Source organism: Agrilus planipennis, unplaced genomic scaffold, assembly GCF_000699045.2.
Source record: "Agrilus planipennis isolate EAB-ADULT unplaced genomic scaffold, Apla_2.0 scaffold60, whole genome shotgun sequence".
Taxonomy (NCBI): Eukaryota; Metazoa; Arthropoda; class Insecta; order Coleoptera; family Buprestidae; genus Agrilus; species Agrilus planipennis.
Genome location: NW_020438877.1, coordinates 912,732 through 935,482, shown reverse-complemented (window position 1 = coordinate 935,482; position 22,751 = coordinate 912,732). Strand labels below are relative to the sequence as shown.

At 36.7% G+C, this 22,751-nt stretch overlaps 1 protein-coding gene across 1 annotated transcript; it reads left to right on the top strand.

Annotated features, from left to right (window-relative positions):
* The first annotated feature begins 346 nt into the window (after positions 1 to 346).
* Positions 347 to 16,413, top strand: LOC112906719 (TBC1 domain family member 30-like). The gene is made up of 3 exons (XM_025981433.1): positions 347 to 756; positions 1,695 to 1,995; positions 16,266 to 16,413. The coding sequence occupies exons 1-3, from the start codon at positions 354 to 356 to the stop codon at positions 16,411 to 16,413; spliced, it is 852 nt and encodes a 283-aa protein (XP_025837218.1). The 5' UTR covers positions 347 to 353.
* The last annotated feature ends 6,338 nt before the right edge of the window (positions 16,414 to 22,751 follow it).

The following is a 22,751-nucleotide window of genomic DNA, read 5'->3' as shown; positions in this document are numbered from 1 at the left end:
TGGGGGTGAGACCGCCGCAAAAATTTTATGGGGTTTTACTCAGGTGACCACCCTCTTTCGATCCCGCCTACACCCATCTCCTTCGGGGCGGGGGCCATCATCTAACCCCCATAAATTTTTATGGGGGTGAGACCGCCACGAACTTTTTATGGTATAGTGGTGGGGGAGACCTCCTCTTTCGATCCCACCCACTACTACCCCCTTAGGGGGTGGGGGCCATCATCTAAACCTTTACCGTGATTTCTTTTTGTCTGACTTCCCAGGTATCGAAAGCAAGCAAGTAAATGCATACCAAAAGTATTTAAAAGAGACTACAGAACCAACTTTGTGTCACGTACCTATTTTACTGCACGATGGGTCTTGTAAGGATGTTTATGTTTGTTTCAGATGCTCATGAAAAATCGAACTTGCGATTTTCTATCGATCCGGCGCATGGAGAATCGGGCTTTTCCCAATGGAAAACTGCTATGAAAATGGTTGTGCAACTTCCGGAAGGCATTCCCGCCGAATTCCGTAAAAAATTGTGGATAAACTTATCGGAAAAGTATTTGTCGTCGCGAAACGTAAACTGGAATAAAGTCGAGGCGGAATGTTTCAGCGAATGGGCGAATCCTGCTGACACAGAACTTGACGTTCAAATCGTCAAGGATTTACATAGGACAGGATGCAGTTTATTTTGTGGAGAAAACGGCCAGGAAAAACAAGCAATCTTGAAGAAGGTGCTTCTGGCTTATGCCAGGTGGAACAAACATGTTGGTAAGTAAAAGGAAACTGAATATAAATCAAATATCTTTTCGTTTGGAATTATCATCAAAATAAGTACACTTTTTCTCTTAAAACAATTCATTGAATTATCAACAAAATTTCTATTTATTTCTTAAATAATACTACCGGAAAATGTTATAAAATTTTGGGAAATCCTATCTGCATATTAAGGGCACTTTTCTCTAAGTGTTAATTAACAAATTGGTACCTGTTGTATTCGGCGATTATTATTACACCAGTACCTCTGGTACCCGATCTTTTTCGAAGCCCAATAGTACTTCCGAGTTCTAGCATTTGATGGTTCCTTTAACTAATTCCCAGCAACACCTACGTCTTGAAGGTCATATAATTTCACTGGATCTGAACAACTGTGGTTCCTAATAGTTCGTTAGGTTTTTAAATGTGGTTTTAATTTTGGTTATAGCACTTTTTATAACATGATCCTTGGTTAATTTATTTTTAAATTATTAATCGTTAATATTGAGTTATTTATCTTTAAATCAAATAACTACAAAAGCAAAATCAAAAGTATGCATTTTAACAATAGAGTCTCTTGTGACTTGAAATTTTTATATAAATTGATGAACGGTATCACAGATTGTTCAATGCTTTGTAACGAATTAATTGTGAGCTACATTGTTGATGCGATTCAAATTTAACTGTATAATTGACGTATAGTCCGTTATGTTTCGAAATAAAATAAAATAAAATAATTAACTTATAGAAGTTAAACATTGCCAAAGCTGCTTGCACTAGTATTGTTTTACAATTTCAATAACGCGATTAAGGAACATCCTGACTGTGACCAAAGACAATAGGGCTTCCATTAAATTCAATCAACTTTGTCATTTGTCGTTAGATTCATGCGTTTTCGGGTATATTGCATGAGCGTTTGTCTGAACGTTATGAGATTTTTTTTTTAATTCCAGGTTACTGTCAGGGATTTAACATGCTAGCTGCTCTTATTCTACAAGTGACCGAAGGATGTGAATCTGATGCCTTGAAAATAATGATATTTTTAATAGAAGGTGTTCTTCCTGAATCTTATTTTGCTGATAGTCTACGAGGACTTTCGGTCGACATGGTTGTCTTTAGAGAATTTATGAAAACGCGATTGCCTCAGCTTTCGAACCATCTGGAGAAACTGCAACATACCACCAACGATGGAAGTATCAGCTATGAACCACCTCTAACCAACGTCTTTACTATGCNGTGGGGGATCGAAAGAGGGTGGTCACTGTTTTATATAATATTCTCAATATTTTTATATATTTTTCATTAGTTTTACCTTTAAATATTGTTTAAGAATAACTATATAAATATTTACATGCCTAGAAATGTATAAAAATTGGCATATTTATTAACTTTGAACCCCCATAACTTTTTATGGGAGTGAGACCGCCACGAACTTTTTATAGTACAGTGGTGGGGGAGATCTCCTCTTCGATCCTCCCCCTTCGGGGTGGGGGACATCATCTAGACCTTTACCACACTTTTTTTATTTACGATATATTCATCCTCTCATAATACCATTTCCCAAACTCATTCTTTTCTGTAGCTCTCACCTTATATTCTCCACCTGTACACCTTCAAGACTCATACACATTTAGGAATAACTATAAACGAAGTAGCGAATGTAAAGCCCAGCGCGCACTAACGACTTTTGTCATGGTAACAATAAATTTATTGTCACTGTCACATTACGAATGGTTTCTTGTTGCCACGACATAGAGCTACAGTCACGCAGTTTCGTCATTCGGCAAGATGGATCTCGAGGTGTCAGTTGTCTGTGCACTTGTCACAAGGAATAGCAAAAAGTACAATTGGGTTCATCCACTGTGGAGAGATAGATTGCTAAATCTTCATGTAATCACGTCTTACTTGGAATTTGACATCGATGCCATTTTTAAGCAAATGTACCATAGACAAGTGTACATTCGATGATCAAAAGGAGAAGTGACATTTTGTCACCAATGTGCACACAAGAATTTACACGTACAGACGGAGTGACAGTTTCGACGTGAGCATGTTGCCGGACACCAAGAAAAAAGTCATTCAACAGTCACAGTATCTAGTGCGCGTACCTCAATAACGAACAATAGAATTGACCAGTGGACCAGAGTAACGAAACAGTCATCGTGACAAAAGTCACTAGTGCACAGTGGGCCTAATATTATCAAACATTTGTTAATAGAGTAAAGTCGGTGAATGTGGAATAGGTCAGGTAATGTGGAATACCATTTTTGCACTAAAACTAGAAGTGTCATTTGCATTCTAGTTGCTGTATTAGGTACTACTCTTAATGTATTTCGAAGTAATGTGTTATGTAATCCTATGTTTGTTATAGGTGACGTTGTGTTTAATCAGAAATGATTTCGTAGGTGGCTGACATTTTGTAGGGTAGTGATACTGCTAACTGTTACGCATTTGTTTGGACCGATTTAAAAATATTGGTGCTTCGTGTAGTTACTATAATTGTTTTAGAGTGTGAGGTATGATATTACAGCCCTATAAAATTAACTTTATCCAAGTTTCTATATGGTCATAGTTTCGAGTCTATAAGTGGTTATTGTGGAATATCAATAGGTTTGCTATTGTGGACTATTCCACATAATCAATTCCATTTTCCCCAATAAAGATGTCGAATGTATTTTTTGTGCAGGTAAATTTTCTGAAGATACAAGAGGAGAGGTTTGGATACAATGCATAATGTGTAGTGGCTGTGTGCAGGAAATGAAAGAGAAGTTTATATTTGTGATTTCTGCCAGTAGATATTATGATTGCCTTTTTTTCAGTCTTCTTTTTTTGTATCATGTAAAATGTTAGTCAAATAAAATATTTTTCTCGTTGTAGGTGAAATTATTTACTGAAAATGGTGGCGTGTTAATTCCATGGTAATATCCTATTCCACATTACCTTATAAGACTATTCCACTTTACCTACCCATTTTAACAATCTGAGAATTTGTTGACTTTGATTATTTCGTCTGTTAAAAGGTATAGATTATGTGCTACGTCGCCTAGACGGGAAAAACAAATAGCTAGCTGACTACAGATATTACCGTGAATAAAAAAATTACAGAAGTATGTTTAATAAACTTGTTTATAATTTTTAAAAAAATGGTATTTCACATTCACCGACCTTACTCTATTTAAAAAGTAAACCCTCTTACTTGTTAATGTTCCAAAAGTCTTTATTGAGACTCTACATTTATATTTCGATATCTTAGTCTTTATCAAGACCTGTAGTAGTACTTTCTATAAGGAGATAAGACGTCGAAACACACAGAGTCTCGACATTAAAACGCGAAAAGGTTTTCTTTTCGTTATCTTTTAGCAACCTTTTTTCGATTAACCTATTGCCAGCGCACAAGTTACAACCAAACATCAACTCAACATTTCTTTGGAATTGTGCTCACCCCGTTTGCTGAGCTTGTGTTACTTCACGGTCTTCTTCCAATTTTGAACGCTGCTGGTTGGTGGGTAATAAATGAACCCGCGAGTTTGTTAACTCGGCACGCCGTTTCACTTACAAACTTAACTTCGTTGAAGACTAAAGGGTAACTTAAACCTTTTGTCCCCCGTAACAAATCTAATTTTGAGTCGTTTGTGCCCGTACTTCCTCCAACTTTGCTCTCACATATTGTTACTTACTTAGAACATATATCCACAGAGAGGCGGGCGCGGCTCCCGTAAATAATTAACAGAGATAACTTAATGGCTCGGTTAATCGGTAACTTGGTAATTCAGCAAAATTAAGTTCGGTGTATATGGGGTCGTTTTATCTAATCTTTGACGCTGCCGGCACATTTCACGTTCCCTTTCGTCGAGTGAAATTTGAAAGCAAATTAAACATATATACATGTAGATACATATGTACGCATGTATGTACAGTATTGTCGTGAAACTTAGGGTCAGGTACCTACTATTTTCTAATTCTTCCATTAAAGAAATGCTAAATTTTTTTGTTTATCATCAGATGTATTTCTGATTTCAGATGTATTCCATAGGCAAGTCTAAGTATAAATTACAGTGTTTTAAGGTAATTTTCGGTCTTCAACGTCACTTCTCTGAAAATGGGACGTTGAGATTGTTTCATACTTAAATTTGACCATTTTTGTACGTATTATTTGTACTTCTGCTTATGCTGTTCTATGATATGATGTAGTAGCTGAAATGTCTAGCGAATGTGTAAAAGACTTTGTTGTAGTATTAGTTGTCTGTATTATGTTTCTGCATAACAGTTTGGTAACCAGTTGATGGACAGTTACCTAATGACAGGTTATTATCCAGCAAAAGTCGAAGTAATCAGTGTTTGACGTGGATTAAGTCATCAGTCTTAACATTATTTAAGTGAAACATCTTTATAGACGCGGAATATTACGATTTTTTCTGTCACGAAAAAGCGTTAAATAAGGCGGCAGCGGCGAAGGGAGAAAAAGGTTGGCGGCAACGGAGAGAGGGCAACGGCTGTATTAGATGGATATAATGTGCAGCCGCGCGGAGAGTGGAGAGTCCGCTAGAGTCCCGACGGCGTGCGCTGTGCTCAGCTGTTGTTTTCATACCTCTGCTCTCCACGTGGCTGGGTATCATTGCCTTTATTTGCGGTCTAAAATCATAATTTGCAGTAAACCTGTGAAAACATGTATGCTGGGACACATAGTGTAAGTGGAACTTCAACGGACAAGTGGAAAAACAAATGCAACCGACAAGTGGAAAAACAAATGACAACGGAAAAGTGGAAAAACGAATCGCAACAAAATTTTTACTTGAAGTTTTACGGGCGGGTTTTCAAATTGGATAAGTATATTAACAATCTGTCCGTAAAACTTGACGTAGAAATTTTGTTTTTCCACTTGTCCGTTGAAGTTTCACTTCTACTACGTGTCCCAGCACACATTTTGTTTTTTGTTTGAGTGAAGTGTGATAAGCTTTCATGGCTATTTTAATAGTGTATCACTGCTACACCTACCACAAGTGCACTGATTGATCAAAAAGATTTAATATTAGATCACTTGAAGGTAGCATTTCCAGATAGGGCTTAATTTATATTGGTACCAAATAAATTGTAGCGTATTACCTCACTTTAGATATTACCAGGACATGAAAATATTTATTAGTGGTACAATAAGCATTTTATTTTGCTATGTTGAATATGGGTATTTATAGTATATTATTTCAAACAACAAATGTGCTTCCATACTTCTTGACAGCAGTGTATATTTCCACTATGTATACAAGAGTTAGTTCGTTGCTGGCTTTACTAAGTATCTGATATAAAATCCTTGATTAATTTCAAAGAATAATTCTCGCTCGAATTTAACCCTTCTTGTAATTCGGCAGAAGTTAAGTTGGATTAAATGTCTTCGCAAGAGTGCAATCAACTCCGCCAATGGCTGACGGTTGTAGCACCAGCTATTAATTAAAATATAATTCGTTAGTGCTTTCGACTTCTCGAATAACAGGAGCCTTGGCTAATGAAATCGACGAATGAGGAAGGAATAAGTGCGATCTAAACCCACACATAATCACTAAATTTAACTTCCCAACGTTTCATTGTGTTTTGACTTCAACTTACTGTCAGTGGCTCAGCTAGCGTACTATAAAAGCTGAGTCATTTTTAAAAATATTATTCATGCCTGATATATATTCATATCTTCACTTCCAAGGAGATTTAGTTCGGTTATCGGTTCTAGTTAATTGACTTTTAATTTGATCGCGTTTGTAGTAGGAAACTATTATTACAGTTACCTTCGAACAGGATTAATGAAATGATATTTTCAAATAATTATTGGTGGAAAAGAAAACGTTAGAAGCGTTCTGAAATGTGTTGTTACATGCGAATGATGAGAATACCGTGGATAGAGGTTAGAAATGAAGAGGTGTTACAAAAAACATGGAAGTCACTAAAAAATAGGCGAGATAGGTTAGTAGGACACCTTCTCAGGCATAAAGAACTAGTCAGAGACAGATGCAGAAACAGGAACAGCAGTAGAGATAGATCTAGATTAGATTACTGCTCACAAATAGTTAAGAATGTGGGATGTTCTAGTCTTAGGGAAATGTGAAGATTAGCTCAAAATAGGAAAGATCGGAGGTTCGAGTCCAACCAGTCTTAGGACTGACGATTTTATGATGATGATGGTGATTGTTTTTGCCAATATTATTTAAATCGGCGTAACCATGAACTGTACCGACGATACAAATGTTCAATGTTAATGTTAGGCATTAAAAATAATGAGACAAACGCTGCGGATTGCCACAAACGATCTGGATTAAGGCCGGTGCGTCGATAAGGATGTGTGATAGACGCTTCACCTATGTGACCTCGTTCATATTTCATCACACTCGCTTTTGATAGTTATCGAAGTGGTGCAGGTACTTGTGTTTAATTTTGCTTTCACAATTTATATATTTATATGTATGAAAAAACGCGTGTACGATCAATCTCGGTAGGTGACAAATGAAAGACGCTGTCGTTTTGACCCATCACCATGAATGTATGGAACTGGAACTCCGATAAGACGCAGATTGAAATAACAACCGGTATTAAGTCTGATAGGGATCGGATCGGACTCGCACCAGAGCAGAGGGTTGGTATCTCAATTCTTCGCCCAAGAGAGCCTTGTGGATAAACATGGTAAGAAACACTACTTTAATCAAAATGAACCAGTGGTAACCCCTACAGCGATGGGCCGACCGAATCAGACAAAATACACGTCGTTCATACATTCGCCAGTGTTTCTTGGCAAATTTTAATAAAATGTGTTAATTTCTATACTAGTATTTCTATAGAGCAGATAACAATGATGATATAGTGAAAGCGCACACATTGCCCTGCTCTGAACCTGAAGTGCCAATGTTGGCCCAATTCTTTATCAAGTACCTACCTAATTAATACTATTTATGTTAGTCTTCTGTAGTTGTATTAGGTATCATAAACCATATTTTAGTATTAGAAAAAATGTCGTGAACAGCTTTAAANAAATAATCAACTTTCAACCCCCAAAACTTTTTATGGGGGTGAGATCGAAGCAAATTTTTTATGGGGTTTTACTCAGGTGATCACCCTCTTTCGATCCACCGTACCCTCTTTCGACCCCCCCTACACCTACCCCCATCTAACCCCCATAACTTTTTATGGGGGTGGGACCGCTACGAACTTTTTATGGTACAGTGGTGGGGGAGACCTCATCTTTCGATCCCACCCACCCCCATCATCTAGACATTTACCGATAGGTCTGTAACTTTATCAGCAAATGGTTATTCCAATTATTTATTTCATACCTCTTATGGTCCAATAGTTCTCAAACTGTTTTGCAATGATCTACGTTGAATAATTAAAATTATTGCATAGATAGTGAACTATTTTATCTTAATTTCGAAAGTACACATGTCATTTCATTTTCTACCCCAGTTCAATTATTACGTTGATCCAGCGATTAACAATTCAGCGGCGGCAGATATTTTGCATAGGACATTTTAATAGTATATCGACATCGTGATTAAAATGTGTCGACACAGAAACGCAATAAAAAGATCACAGGTTTCGACGTCCGTTATCAGTAGCGTATTTAAATCGCTTTGATGTTGTCGCTTGCGTTATGGCCTGTTGTATTACTTCCGTCGGTCCTCTATCGGCACTGTAGCGAATAGTAATCCCATTTGTATGGAATTTGGTATCCGATCACTGCTAGTTCAGAAATAATTAACTCCCTAATTGCCATAGAATGAACTGACTGCAGCACTGGATTCCAGTTCGCTGGTATTATGCAACTAGAGACACAAGTCGCACAAGTAATAAGGGGGTCACGCTGCTATGTGTATAGCAACAGTCGAGATTCATTGGACGCCAGAATTCCGCTTTAATCTTTATCAAAACATAGAATAACTAACTGAATGTGATAGGATGACGATCAGCTTAATAGAGCAGCGCAATGGTCTGTTTCGATTTTGTTACTGTTATATTGCACGATGGTTGTACGTATGCGCCGCTTGATTGATGAGTGAGGTGAATCTAAAGCCCTAAACCGAAATAGCTTTTGCTCATATCCGGTGTTGATTATTGTGCTGGATATACCTATTACAAAATAATGCACGCGCATCAGTTCGTCATGCCGATTAACAACAATAATTTTTATAAGGTCCTTATCAAAGATTATGAAATATATCTACAATTACCAGCAAACGTTACCTCATATTGATATTAGCATCATATTTTTTTGTAATTTCTCCTTCATCAAAACTATAATCACACAGATTTGATTAATTCCACTCCTTGCTATTCGGAGTCAGTCGTTCCCGAAAAATCTCCTTACCTTCTACCTCTCTTTATTTCTGTTAATGCTTCTAAAATGTTTCTAAATAGCTCTTTATGCCCCAGAGAGTATTCTACCATCCTGTCACTCTGTTTTACAGTTAACCTCCATAGACTTTTGGTAAAGGTCTAGATGATGGAGGGGGATGGAATGAAAAGGTCTCCCCCACCACTGTACCATAAAAAGTTCGTGGCGGTCTCATCCCCATAAAAAGTTATGGGGGTTGAAAGTTGATTATTTTGACAATTGTCATTATTTTCAAGCGGGTGGAGGTGTGGGATCGAAAGAGGGTGGTCACTTGAACAAAACCCGATAACCTAACCTAACCTAACATAACCTAACCTATTGATAAAGATGATAAATAATTTTTTATATAACTTTCTCAATATTTTTATGTATTTTTCATTAGTTTTACCTTTGAATATTGTTTAAGAATGACTTTATAAATATTTACATGCCTAGAAATGTATAAAAATTGGCATATTTATTAACTTTGAACCCCNATATGGGATTGCACAAAGCATTTTTGTAATTTAAATTTTTGTCGACATCAAACGGCTAAAAGACCGACGCACAATTACATATTTAATTTAACGTTTTACAACAAAAGCACGTAAAAATAATGGTTGAAAACGGAAGAAGTTTCAAATGAATTTTAAACCTTTCCAATTGACATCAAAGTAACGGCAAATTAATGTTTCTCTCTTACAAATTTATAAAAGGAATAGTAAAAGGGAAAGAATGCCCCTCAATGTAGAGTAAAGTCGGTGAATGTGGAATAGGTCAGGTAATGTGGAATACCATTTTTGCACTAAAACTAGAAGTGTCATCTACATTCTAGTTGCTGTATTAGGTACTACTCTTAATGTATTTCGAAGTAATGTGTTATGTAATCCTATGTTTGTTATAGGTGACGTTGTGTTTAATCAGAAATGATTTCGCAGGTGGCTGACATTTTGTAGGGTAGTGATACTGTTAACTGTTACGCATTTGTTTGGACCGATTTAAAAATAGTGGTGCTGCGTGTAGTTACTATAAGTGTTTTAGAGTGTGAGGTATGATATTACAGCCCTATAAAATTAACTTTATCCAAGTTTCTATATGGTCATAGTTTCGTGTCTATAAGTGGGTATTGTGGAATATCAATAGGTTTGCTATTGTGGACTATTCCACATAACCAATTCCATTTTCCCCTCCCTAACTCCCAATGAAGATGCCGAATGTATTTTTTGTGCAGGTAAATTTTCTGAAGATACAAGAGGAGAGGTTTGGATACAATGCATAATGTGTAGTGGCTGGTGCCATGAAGTGTGTGCAGGAAATGAAAGAGAAGTTTATATTTGTGATTTCTGCCAGTAGATATTATGATTACCTGTTTTTTTTAGTCTTCTTTTTTTGTATCATGTAAAATGTTAGCCAAATAAAATATTTTTCTCGTTGTAGGTGAAATTATTTACTGAAAATGGTGGCGTGTTAATTCCATGGTAATATCCTATTCCACATTACCTTATAGGACTATTCCACTTTACCTACCCATTTTAACAATCTGAGAATTTGTTGACTTTGATTATTTCGTCTGTTAAAAGGTATAGATTATGTGCTACGTCGCCTAGACGGGAAAAACAAATAGCTAGCTGACTACAGATATTACCGTGAATAAAAAAATTACAGAAGTATGTTTAATAAACTTGTTTATAATTTTTAAAAAAATGGTATTTCACATTCACCGACCTTACTCTATTTAAAAAGTAAACCCTCTTACTTGTTAATGTTCCAAAAGTCTTTATTGAGACTCTACATTTATATTTCGATATCTTAGTCTTTATCAAGACCTGTAGTAGTACTTTCTATAAGGAGATAAGACGTCGAAACACACAGAGTCTCGACATTAAAACGCGAAAAGGTTTTCTTTTCGTTATCTTTTAGCAACCTTTTTTCGATTAACCTATTGCCAGCGCACAAGTTACAACCAAACATCAACTCAACATTTCTTTGGAATTGTGCTCACCCCGTTTGCTGAGCTTGTGTTACTTCACGGTCTTCTTCCAATTTTGAACGCTGCTGGTTGGTGGGTAATAAATGAACCCGCGAGTTTGTTAACTCGGCACGCCGTTTCACTTACAAACTTAACTTCGTTGAAGACTAAAGGGTAACTTAAACCTTTTGTCCCCCGTAACAAATCTAATTTTGAGTCGTTTGTGCCCGTACTTCCTCCAACTTTGCTCTCACATATTGTTACTTACTTAGAACATATATCCACAGAGAGGCGGGCGCGGCTCCCGTAAATAATTAACAGAGATAACTTAATGGCTCGGTTAATCGGTAACTTGGTAATTCAGCAAAATTAAGTTCGGTGTATATGGGGTCGTTTTATCTAATCTTTGACGCTGCCGGCACATTTCACGTTCCCTTTCGTCGAGTGAAATTTGAAAGCAAATTAAACATATATACATGTAGATACATATGTACGCATGTATGTACAGTATTGTCGTGAAACTTAGGGTCAGGTACCTACTATTTTCTAATTCTTCCATTAAAGAAATGCTAAATTTTTTTGTTTATCATCAGATGTATTTCTGATTTCAGATGTATTCCATAGGCAAGTCTAAGTATAAATTACAGTGTTTTAAGGTAATTTTCGGTCTTCAACGTCACTTCTCTGAAAATGGGACGTTGAGATTGTTTCATACTTAAATTTGACCATTTTTGTACGTATTATTTGTACTTCTGCTTATGCTGTTCTATGATATGATGTAGTAGCTGAAATGTCTAGCGAATGTGTAAAAGACTTTGTTGTAGTATTAGTTGTCTGTATTATGTTTCTGCATAACAGTTTGGTAACCAGTTGATGGACAGTTACCTAATGACAGGTTATTATCCAGCAAAAGTCGAAGTAATCAGTGTTTGACGTGGATTAAGTCATCAGTCTTAACATTATTTAAGTGAAACATCTTTATAGACGCGGAATATTACGATTTTTTCTGTCACGAAAAAGCGTTAAATAAGGCGGCAGCGGCGAAGGGAGAAAAAGGTTGGCGGCAACGGAGAGAGGGCAACGGCTGTATTAGATGGATATAATGTGCAGCCGCGCGGAGAGTGGAGAGTCCGCTAGAGTCCCGACGGCGTGCGCTGTGCTCAGCTGTTGTTTTCATACCTCTGCTCTCCACGTGGCTGGGTATCATTGCCTTTATTTGCGGTCTAAAATCATAATTTGCAGTAAACCTGTGAAAACATGTATGCTGGGACACATAGTGTAAGTGGAACTTCAACGGACAAGTGGAAAAACAAATGCAACCGACAAGTGGAAAAACAAATGACAACGGAAAAGTGGAAAAACGAATCGCAACAAAATTTTTACTTGAAGTTTTACGGGCGGGTTTTCAAATTGGATAAGTATATTAACAATCTGTCCGTAAAACTTGACGTAGAAATTTTGTTTTTCCACTTGTCCGTTGAAGTTTCACTTCTACTACGTGTCCCAGCACACATTTTGTTTTTTGTTTGAGTGAAGTGTGATAAGCTTTCATGGCTATTTTAATAGTGTATCACTGCTACACCTACCACAAGTGCACTGATTGATCAAAAAGATTTAATATTAGATCACTTGAAGGTAGCATTTCCAGATAGGGCTTAATTTATATTGGTACCAAATAAATTGTAGCGTATTACCTCACTTTAGATATTACCAGGACATGAAAATATTTATTAGTGGTACAATAAGCATTTTATTTTGCTATGTTGAATATGGGTATTTATAGTATATTATTTCAAACAACAAATGTGCTTCCATACTTCTTGACAGCAGTGTATATTTCCACTATGTATACAAGAGTTAGTTCGTTGCTGGCTTTACTAAGTATCTGATATAAAATCCTTGATTAATTTCAAAGAATAATTCTCGCTCGAATTTAACCCTTCTTGTAATTCGGCAGAAGTTAAGTTGGATTAAATGTCTTCGCAAGAGTGCAATCAACTCCGCCAATGGCTGACGGTTGTAGCACCAGCTATTAATTAAAATATAATTCGTTAGTGCTTTCGACTTCTCGAATAACAGGAGCCTTGGCTAATGAAATCGACGAATGAGGAAGGAATAAGTGCGATCTAAACCCACACATAATCACTAAATTTAACTTCCCAACGTTTCATTGTGTTTTGACTTCAACTTACTGTCAGTGGCTCAGCTAGCGTACTATAAAAGCTGAGTCATTTTTAAAAATATTATTCATGCCTGATATATATTCATATCTTCACTTCCAAGGAGATTTAGTTCGGTTATCGGTTCTAGTTAATTGACTTTTAATTTGATCGCGTTTGTAGTAGGAAACTATTATTACAGTTACCTTCGAACAGGATTAATGAAATGATATTTTCAAATAATTATTGGTGGAAAAGAAAACGTTAGAAGCGTTCTGAAATGTGTTGTTACATGCGAATGATGAGAATACCGTGGATAGAGGTTAGAAATGAAGAGGTGTTACAAAAAACATGGAAGTCACTAAAAAATAGGCGAGATAGGTTAGTAGGACACCTTCTCAGGCATAAAGAACTAGTCAGAGACAGATGCAGAAACAGGAACAGCAGTAGAGATAGATCTAGATTAGATTACTGCTCACAAATAGTTAAGAATGTGGGATGTTCTAGTCTTAGGGAAATGTGAAGATTAGCTCAAAATAGGAAAGATCGGAGGTTCGAGTCCAACCAGTCTTAGGACTGACGATTTTATGATGATGATGGTGATTGTTTTTGCCAATATTATTTAAATCGGCGTAACCATGAACTGTACCGACGATACAAATGTTCAATGTTAATGTTAGGCATTAAAAATAATGAGACAAACGCTGCGGATTGCCACAAACGATCTGGATTAAGGCCGGTGCGTCGATAAGGATGTGTGATAGACGCTTCACCTATGTGACCTCGTTCATATTTCATCACACTCGCTTTTGATAGTTATCGAAGTGGTGCAGGTACTTGTGTTTAATTTTGCTTTCACAATTTATATATTTATATGTATGAAAAAACGCGTGTACGATCAATCTCGGTAGGTGACAAATGAAAGACGCTGTCGTTTTGACCCATCACCATGAATGTATGGAACTGGAACTCCGATAAGACGCAGATTGAAATAACAACCGGTATTAAGTCTGATAGGGATCGGATCGGACTCGCACCAGAGCAGAGGGTTGGTATCTCAATTCTTCGCCCAAGAGAGCCTTGTGGATAAACATGGTAAGAAACACTACTTTAATCAAAATGAACCAGTGGTAACCCCTACAGCGATGGGCCGACCGAATCAGACAAAATACACGTCGTTCATACATTCGCCAGTGTTTCTTGGCAAATTTTAATAAAATGTGTTAATTTCTATACTAGTATTTCTATAGAGCAGATAACAATGATGATATAGTGAAAGCGCACACATTGCCCTGCTCTGAACCTGAAGTGCCAATGTTGGCCCAATTCTTTATCAAGTACCTACCTAATTAATACTATTTATGTTAGTCTTCTGTAGTTGTATTAGGTATCATAAACCATATTTTAGTATTAGAAAAAATGTCGTGAACAGCTTTAAAGCATGTGATAGCTTCTAATTTTTGGTCAGAGTAACGTAAAAGTGCAATAACCTTTGATATGTTTCTTTCTAGATATCCTGGACTATTTGTATTCCCAATGTAGTGCACACTTTGCCTTACAATGCAATATTCTTACATTTTCACTAAAAATGCTTTCATTTCAACATTTTAATATTCAATGAGCGTAATGTTGGTACTTAAAATAATGATGCTCCTTATGAAATTCAGTATTCGTCCTCGCTCAAACATCATATTAAATTGGCAGAACACAGCATTCACGTTCTACAACACTAATAGTGTAACTATTCAAGAACAAAATGAGAGAAAACATCAGACGAATAAAAACCAATATTGCGAACGGATAAAGTAAAAGACGACCAATTACGTAGTATACGCCCGAAGCTGTGAAGATTTTCTAGCTGTATTACAACTGTGTATTGATTCAATCTTGATATCTACATTGCGATACATGCCGTAATGGGAGATATAATCGCGTTCTCGAACATATCGTATACAGAATTGAATTGACGCTATTCTGATTCAAGTTCAAAGGCTCTCGTCGGTTTCGAGTTGCTTCCTCACGTTTCGCTAGCAGAAAGGGCGAGATTCCTTAGTAGTAAGTCCTTCCTTAGTCCTTCCATCTCTGATGTTGGATGTGGATTGGCGACTTCTCTTGTGCAAGTTATATTTATGCCGGTGGGTACACGGAATGGAAAAGCTAAACCACTTCCTCCAACACCTGAATAAACACGGTATTAGAAAGAATAGGAGAACAGAGAACTCTATGGAAGTGAATAAGAAAAAGACGAGAAAGGTTGGTTGAACATCTTCTCAGGTATGAAGAACTAGTCAGAGACATATTAGAGGCAGAAACAAGAGTTAGGAGGGGTAGAGGTAGACCTAGATTAGATTACTGTTCGCAAATAGTTAAGGATGGGGACTGTTCTAGTTTTAGGGAAGTGCGAAGTTTAGCTAGTTAGGAAAGAGTGGAGGTACGTGTCCAACCAGTCTTAGGACTGATGACCCTATGATGATGATAGGAAACCTGCACACACGAAAAGATGCCTGCATTGCTTATCCAACTACCACCCAGGTCAAAATTATGATGACATTAGACTGAACGAGTTAGAAGGATCTGTGAACCGAAAAATCTCCACACCGAATTCGAACACTTAAATTCTGCCTTCGAGGCGAATGACTACAATATATCTACTATATGCTCCAAAGATCAAAGACCGAATTAACAAAGTCCTGAAGAGACGCGACATTAGAACCATCTTCAAAATTACGAAGATCTGGCAGACCACTAGATCCGCTATGCACAGAAGGGACCCTCTTTCAGGAGCCTACCGTATACCTTTTTCTTTTGGAAAGGCCTACATAGGAATCGCTAAAGGATCGATGGTAACGAGACAAAGCAAACTGCCGGGTAAGACACTCTGAAAAGTCTGCTGTGGCTGAAAACGTATTAAACAACGGCGACCACAAAATACTGTTTAAGACCTGCATATTTGTAATTTCGGTCAACGGCTATCAGGCATGATGGTCAGAGAGACCATCGAGAACGAAAAACATCTGTAGAATTTCAACAAGAAGGAGGAGTCCTTTAGACTCAATCGGATATGGAACCCGATCCTCAAGAACACCCGAATGGTATGGACCAGCATGCCACTGAACCAGAACAAGCCCCGTCCCCTATCCATCGGCAACTTGCGCAGGAGCAGTCGTCAATCCACATTCAGCATCGAAGATCTTTGAACAAGCTCGCCACTCGTGTTATAGTCGATGATATATAGGTCAACCTTCCGAATATTCATGTTGCAATGTTTACCTCAGCAGAACTTTATCAATATTATTCGTTTGTTGGCCATATGGGGTCCACTATCCCCGCCCGAATAGAAGAATAGTCGAATGGGAACTTTCCGTCAGACAATGTAAATTGGAACAGGGTTGAACGATCGGTTGCACTCTCTCTAAAAATGTTTGTATGTATTCATTCTAGCCAGCTATTATAATTGAAGTAGGTCTACACTCTTGTGTGTGTCGGGTGAAAGGCCTACTTCAGCCTCCTTTTAGGAATTATGGAAATGGGTGATGAGTGGGTAGTGGCTAGGAAGAGAAGAATAGTCAGGCTAAAGACAGGAAAAGAGTGAAAGAGTACTTGTTGGCTGCTTCTGCTTCAGAATTTGTATTTCCCTTGGCATCTAGGCATGACGGTGGATTTTACTGGATGAGAGTAGGTTCACGGGTCTAAACAACATAACTAAGTTTAATTTAATGTTTAAAGGGTCATTCTTTAACCAGTTTTAATTGCAGTATTAGTGTAAGTTATTAATTAATTCCTACAATAAGTGTAGATTTCGCGCGAATGTGAGTGCAAACAGTGCGGTAATATTTTCAAATCAGTACATATATGCTGTAGCCGGTTTTTCTGTATGTAAATTCTTGTGCAGCAAAATTTCAGTCCTTCACTATTCTACTGTTTTCATCTCATCCGCCTGATATCTCTCTTCAATGCCGTATCACCCACCCATTTCCAAGATTCCCAAAAGAGCTTAAAGTAGTTGGCTGGCTACAATCAGAACAAAAAGCTCGCGTTACAGAATGCAATACAGTCCATACGTATGTTTATTCCGATCCTGTGATGTGCTTTTGCGAATCTAAAAATAGAGAAAGGAAGAGAATCAAATGCTCAGGAGTGTTGCCTCTCTGTTTGATGTTTTTTGATTGACTCGTTAGTTGTGATCACGCAAACACCTCTAAATACCAAAGGAAAGTAAATATTTAATCGTTGATATTATCGAAAATAAACGATCGATAATTATTTTTTTTTTTACTATACGTTAACTCTACAACATATTTGAGCTTTATTAAAATGTTTCGAGTGGTTTATCTATAAGAAAAATAAAAACGGCATTTTTCTTATACCACGCATGTATGTAAAATTTTGATTTCTTTTTTGGAGTTTCAAAACTATCGATTATATTTTAACCAGACTCATTCTTAGGATCAACCAGAAATGAGCAAAAAAAAAACATTATAAAAAAACATTTTACGGACCAACTACCTCAAAGAGAGGTCCCACCTTCCTTAGTATCAAGGTGTGAAGATCGGTGGGACAGCGTACTGTATCAGTTAGATGGTGGGAAGAAAAGACCACCGAGACATAGTTGTCATCCACTCAGGTTGTGGCTAGCACGTATTTGTGCGTTGTATTAATAATAAAGCTTGTTGGCGTCCACTTTACAACTTTACTATTACAAACAATCAGCAAATAGTGAAGGTCCTCCTGTGATATTTTTTTAATTATATGAGCAAAATTACATTCCAGGCAGTATACCTACATAAAGGTTCATCTGATTAATGGACATTTTGTAGAAATTTCCCAGCACGAATCAGGCTATTGAGCACGAAACTTGGCCTTTACCCAGTCTTTCTATTCACGTAACAGCCACCCGTCTTGGCCGCCATCCGTTAGTCCTAAAAATAAGGTCCAGCCAACACCCACAAGTTCCACTATCTTCGTACACAAATAAACGAGACAAATTGTTGAAGTTCCTCCATTTATCGAGTTCAGCTCCAGAAAGACCATTAATAAGGGGCTACCGGATAAAATGGTAATAATTTATGGGCGAGAAATATAAAGACGGCGCGCCAAGCATTAAGAAACCATAAAACTGCCAAAGTTGGAGAATCAATTTATGACATGCAATAAACTTGTACTGTCACGCGACTTCTTTTAAGTTTTCAAGTCGTCTGAGATATGTGGACACAGAGCATTCATGTGTCTTTGTTACCCCACATACGTGCATGCATACATTCTAAAGGTTGTATGTACAGAGTGTTCCGAAAATTATTACTGACCTTTCATAATTTGAAAGAAGAAGACATTTTGAAAGTTATTCATCATCTAGCACAAAACCACAGGATCTTTAGATCCCCCTGTAAGAGAGGTATCAAGATCCGTATCAAAATTAACTCCAGGAGTGTCTTGGTCTTGGATTTGATTTGCTCATCACTACTTCTCCCCTCGCTATGTCACATAATACTTGTATAAGGGCCTTTCTCTACTAACTGGAAACTTGTCTATTGACAGTTGTCCCAACCCTATTTTTCTAGAAAATTAAAAATATAATATGTTAAGTCGATAGATAGTTATAATATAAATACATATAAACAAGAAACCATTGTACTATAATTTTCCCTTATTTTTCGAATTATAGACAATTTTGTAAAAAAATGCGGCTGTTGATAAAACAGTCCAGTGTTATAAATTTCCAGAGGACTGTTGCACAGAGGACTGTTATTTTTACGTAAAAAATGTCATATCACGTATCAGTTTAAATATTACTTTATAACACAGAAACAGCTATAAATTATCACACAGAGCAATTTTTTTGTTAAATTAATATAATTATAACACATAAAACACAGTAAAATAGACTTACCAGAGGAATTTTCACTCAACACTACAGAGACGTGGCTCCCACACAGACGCGGAGTTGTCACTGCGCAAAATGGCGGCGACTTGTTTAGCATGGCGACCGAGCAAACTTCACACTGTTAACGTTCCGTTTCACGCGAAATATAACCACAATAGTGTTTAATATTTTTGTGGAGCGGTATTCAAATTGTGACAGAGGACTGTTCAAAAATGTATGGACAAAATTCGAACACTCGTTTTTAGTACTAAAAAATTCTCTAAAATTATAATCGTTTTTTGTTCACATGCATTCAATATTCTTTATGTTCAAATTGGGTTTTAAGATTTTACATTTTTAAATACAAGTAATAAAAACCGAACCGAATCATACTCTACCCGGAATTAGGACATAACAGAGGACTGTTTTTTGGTGGCTTTTAGACCGAATTTATGAAATGATTATGATTCTAAATATTGATTAAGCTTGGCTCCTTAAAGAATAGGTTATATATTATGTGTTTCAATAAATAAAACTATGCATTAATATAGCCAAAGTAAAAAGAAATGCTTGGACCATGATTTTCCTGTTAGTAGAGAAAGGCCCATAAACGACCCCTAAATAAAAATAGTGTCGGTGAGAAATATTCACTCGAAAGTTCTTTTCAAAGAAAAATTCTTGCGTATAAGTATACGCAGAAATACAGTTTGTGATTTTGAGTATTGTGAGAGATGTTGAGTTCCTTAAAAGGAACATGCTTATCCCAAAATAACACTGTTTACACAAGTTTCCCTATGCTGTTATACGAGCTTCATCTTCGACGGACTTCTTACCACTGCGTAAATGTTTATTAACAGTATAATCCATTAACTTAAACTTTGATCTTTCGAGCGCTTACAGTAAAATTTACTTACGTACTTAGTTCAAAAAGTTCTTCAATATTACCCGTAAACGTTTTCAAGGCAAAAGGGCGGCCTACAGTTACAACCGCACGTGGGATAATTTTTCTTTAAAACATTCGAAGCGTATACACGTGTCCTCAGAAATACTGAAGCACATGAAACAAAAGGGGAACAAAAGTTCAACTAAACGCTCCATTTTAATTTTTGATATGAACTTCACGAAAATGAATAATCGTGAACTTTGAAGTTGTCGTTTTATTAAATATTGAAGGAACAGGCAAGAAAACGTCTAAAATAATTCGTTTTTGTTTTTCATTGCTTGTTGTTTCTATTTTAGACCGTTCAACAGCTACTACTTGTCCCGTTCTTGTTCTTTTAACTTCAATTTTTATGTTATTATCAACGAGATAATTATAATAACAATTTTTGAGTAAAAGGAAGCGTAGCTCGCCATCGTATACCATCATAATGAGCTAGGTATATAGCATCCATAATATCATATATTTCAGTCACTAATACAAAGTAGTAGTAGTTTAAAATTACAAGCTAACACCTACCACTCAGTTAATAGGTCAATAAGCAATAGTATAAATATTCAAGGAGATCTAGCAACCAATTACGAGAAGCGAGTCAAAAGTGATACAGGTAACCACTTTCACTTAACCTAACGGTATAAAATTATGATTGTCTGTCATTTTCTACGTTCCCCTGATGCATAATAAGGTAAGTAAATATTATTATTACTATAATATAATTTAATTAGCTGTTAATAAATTGGTAAATGTTTTCACGGCCAGTTGATGAACTGGTGCTGTTCTGAATCGAGTCTATAGGCCGACTAGGACATTCTGAAAAGCCTGCAGTGACCGAACATGCACTAAGCAACGGCGATCACAAAAATACTCTTTAATAACTGCAAATTACTAGCTTCGGTCAACAACTACCACAACAGGATGGACGGAGAGGTCATAGAGGTCCAAAAACATCTGGAGAACTTCAACAAGAAGGAGGAAACCCTTAGACTCAACCAGATCTAAAATCCGATCCTCAGGAACACCCCAACGATATCGATCGGCATGCCACGGTCACGGTATAAAGGTTTTATACAGTAGGTTCACCTTCCATCCGCGCCCATACGTCCCTCTCCTGCTGACGCTTCACCACTTCATCTACGGGATTTCCGCTAGGCAGAGACTGGGTTGTACAGAATATCATCGTAAAGCCCTAGTACAAACAAATTGTGTGTCTAAACAGCGGTAAAGCGATTGTACCGTTCTCGTATATGGCAGTTCAGCGTACATAAAGTTAGACCAAGTGGCATGAACCAGATGTTTAGACAACTGCTTGGTTCAAATTTTTCTATGGTTTTCCGGGAAATTTCGGAGGGACTGTCCGCCCACCAGCATTACTGGCTGGTGGGAATATAACAGCTAAAAGGCTTTTTTTACATAAAATTAATTTATGATGACCTGTAATAATGTCGGTATTTTAGGCAGATCAAAAGATAAATACAACTTCTGCAGAAGAAGTTGCCAGTCCATATTTAGCATCGGAGTACCTTCTGTATATTCGCACATTCATTCCATTAAATAAATAATTTTGTAAAAATCAAGCAGATTTTATTATACGAGTATGGCAAGTATAAAAAAGCATTGAAGAACAAAGCCTACCTAAGTGTAGCCCAAATTATTGTAACAACGCATTACATCAATTTTGGAAACTGAAGGCAAATAATGAAAATTTTACTTCATTCAATTGGAGAAACATCAGATAGTGCTTTTGCTAGGTACCTACCTACATACGTACGTATATATGTTATCGGAAATTGTATACAATTCCTAAAATATATTAAAATAAATTTTATTTGACACATTTCTTAGGAAATATATACATTTCCTGAATAGTAATCGGAAATATATTACAGCTAATACGAAATATGCAATAATACGGCAGGCTATTTGGAGATGTACCTATATCCATTGGGTGACGTCTTTGTTTGGTTAGGGAGATTGAGACAGACTGGAGCCCTTTCAATGCCCCCAGAATGTTAGATGTTACCTTTGTTTCAGCAAACACGATAACATTATTTTTTGTATGTTGAAGAGGTGATAATGCTGATCATTTTCAGATATATATATATATGATGGGGGCGCGGATCATAATGAAGCATAGGTACTTTTGGAAGACATTATTTCAGCATGTTAGCGTTCAGCAGGGGTATTAAAGAAGCTTTAGTCTGTCATAGATCTACCTAATAACCGTACAATAACGTCACTAATGCATATACATCTCCAAACCTAACCTAACCAAACAATAACGTCACCAATGCATATACATCAGGCGATCGCATTAAAACCGCGTAAACACAGATGACTCTGATGATTTTCAGTTTACTAACGTGTTTTATTCAATTTATTCACAGAAAGCATTAGTTTTATACATTTCCTAGTACAATATCGGAATTTTATACATTGTGTTTTAAAAACTCTTTGAAACAATATTTTACAGATTTCCTAAATAGTCTCTGAATTGTATAAATTTCTTTCCTAGATTTCATACATTTCCGGTAACATACATACATCCGCCCTTTATTATTTTATTTAGTTTTCAAAGGTGGACTTCTGTCTACAATTACCTGAAAATATTTCGGCCAAATGTTGTCAGGTAATTTAAGGTACATTTTGGGATATTGAACGGGCAACGGACGATTGCGTTTTCTATTCTTTATTAATAATAGTAATACTGCTTAAACCAATTAATTTCGGTGAAGTTA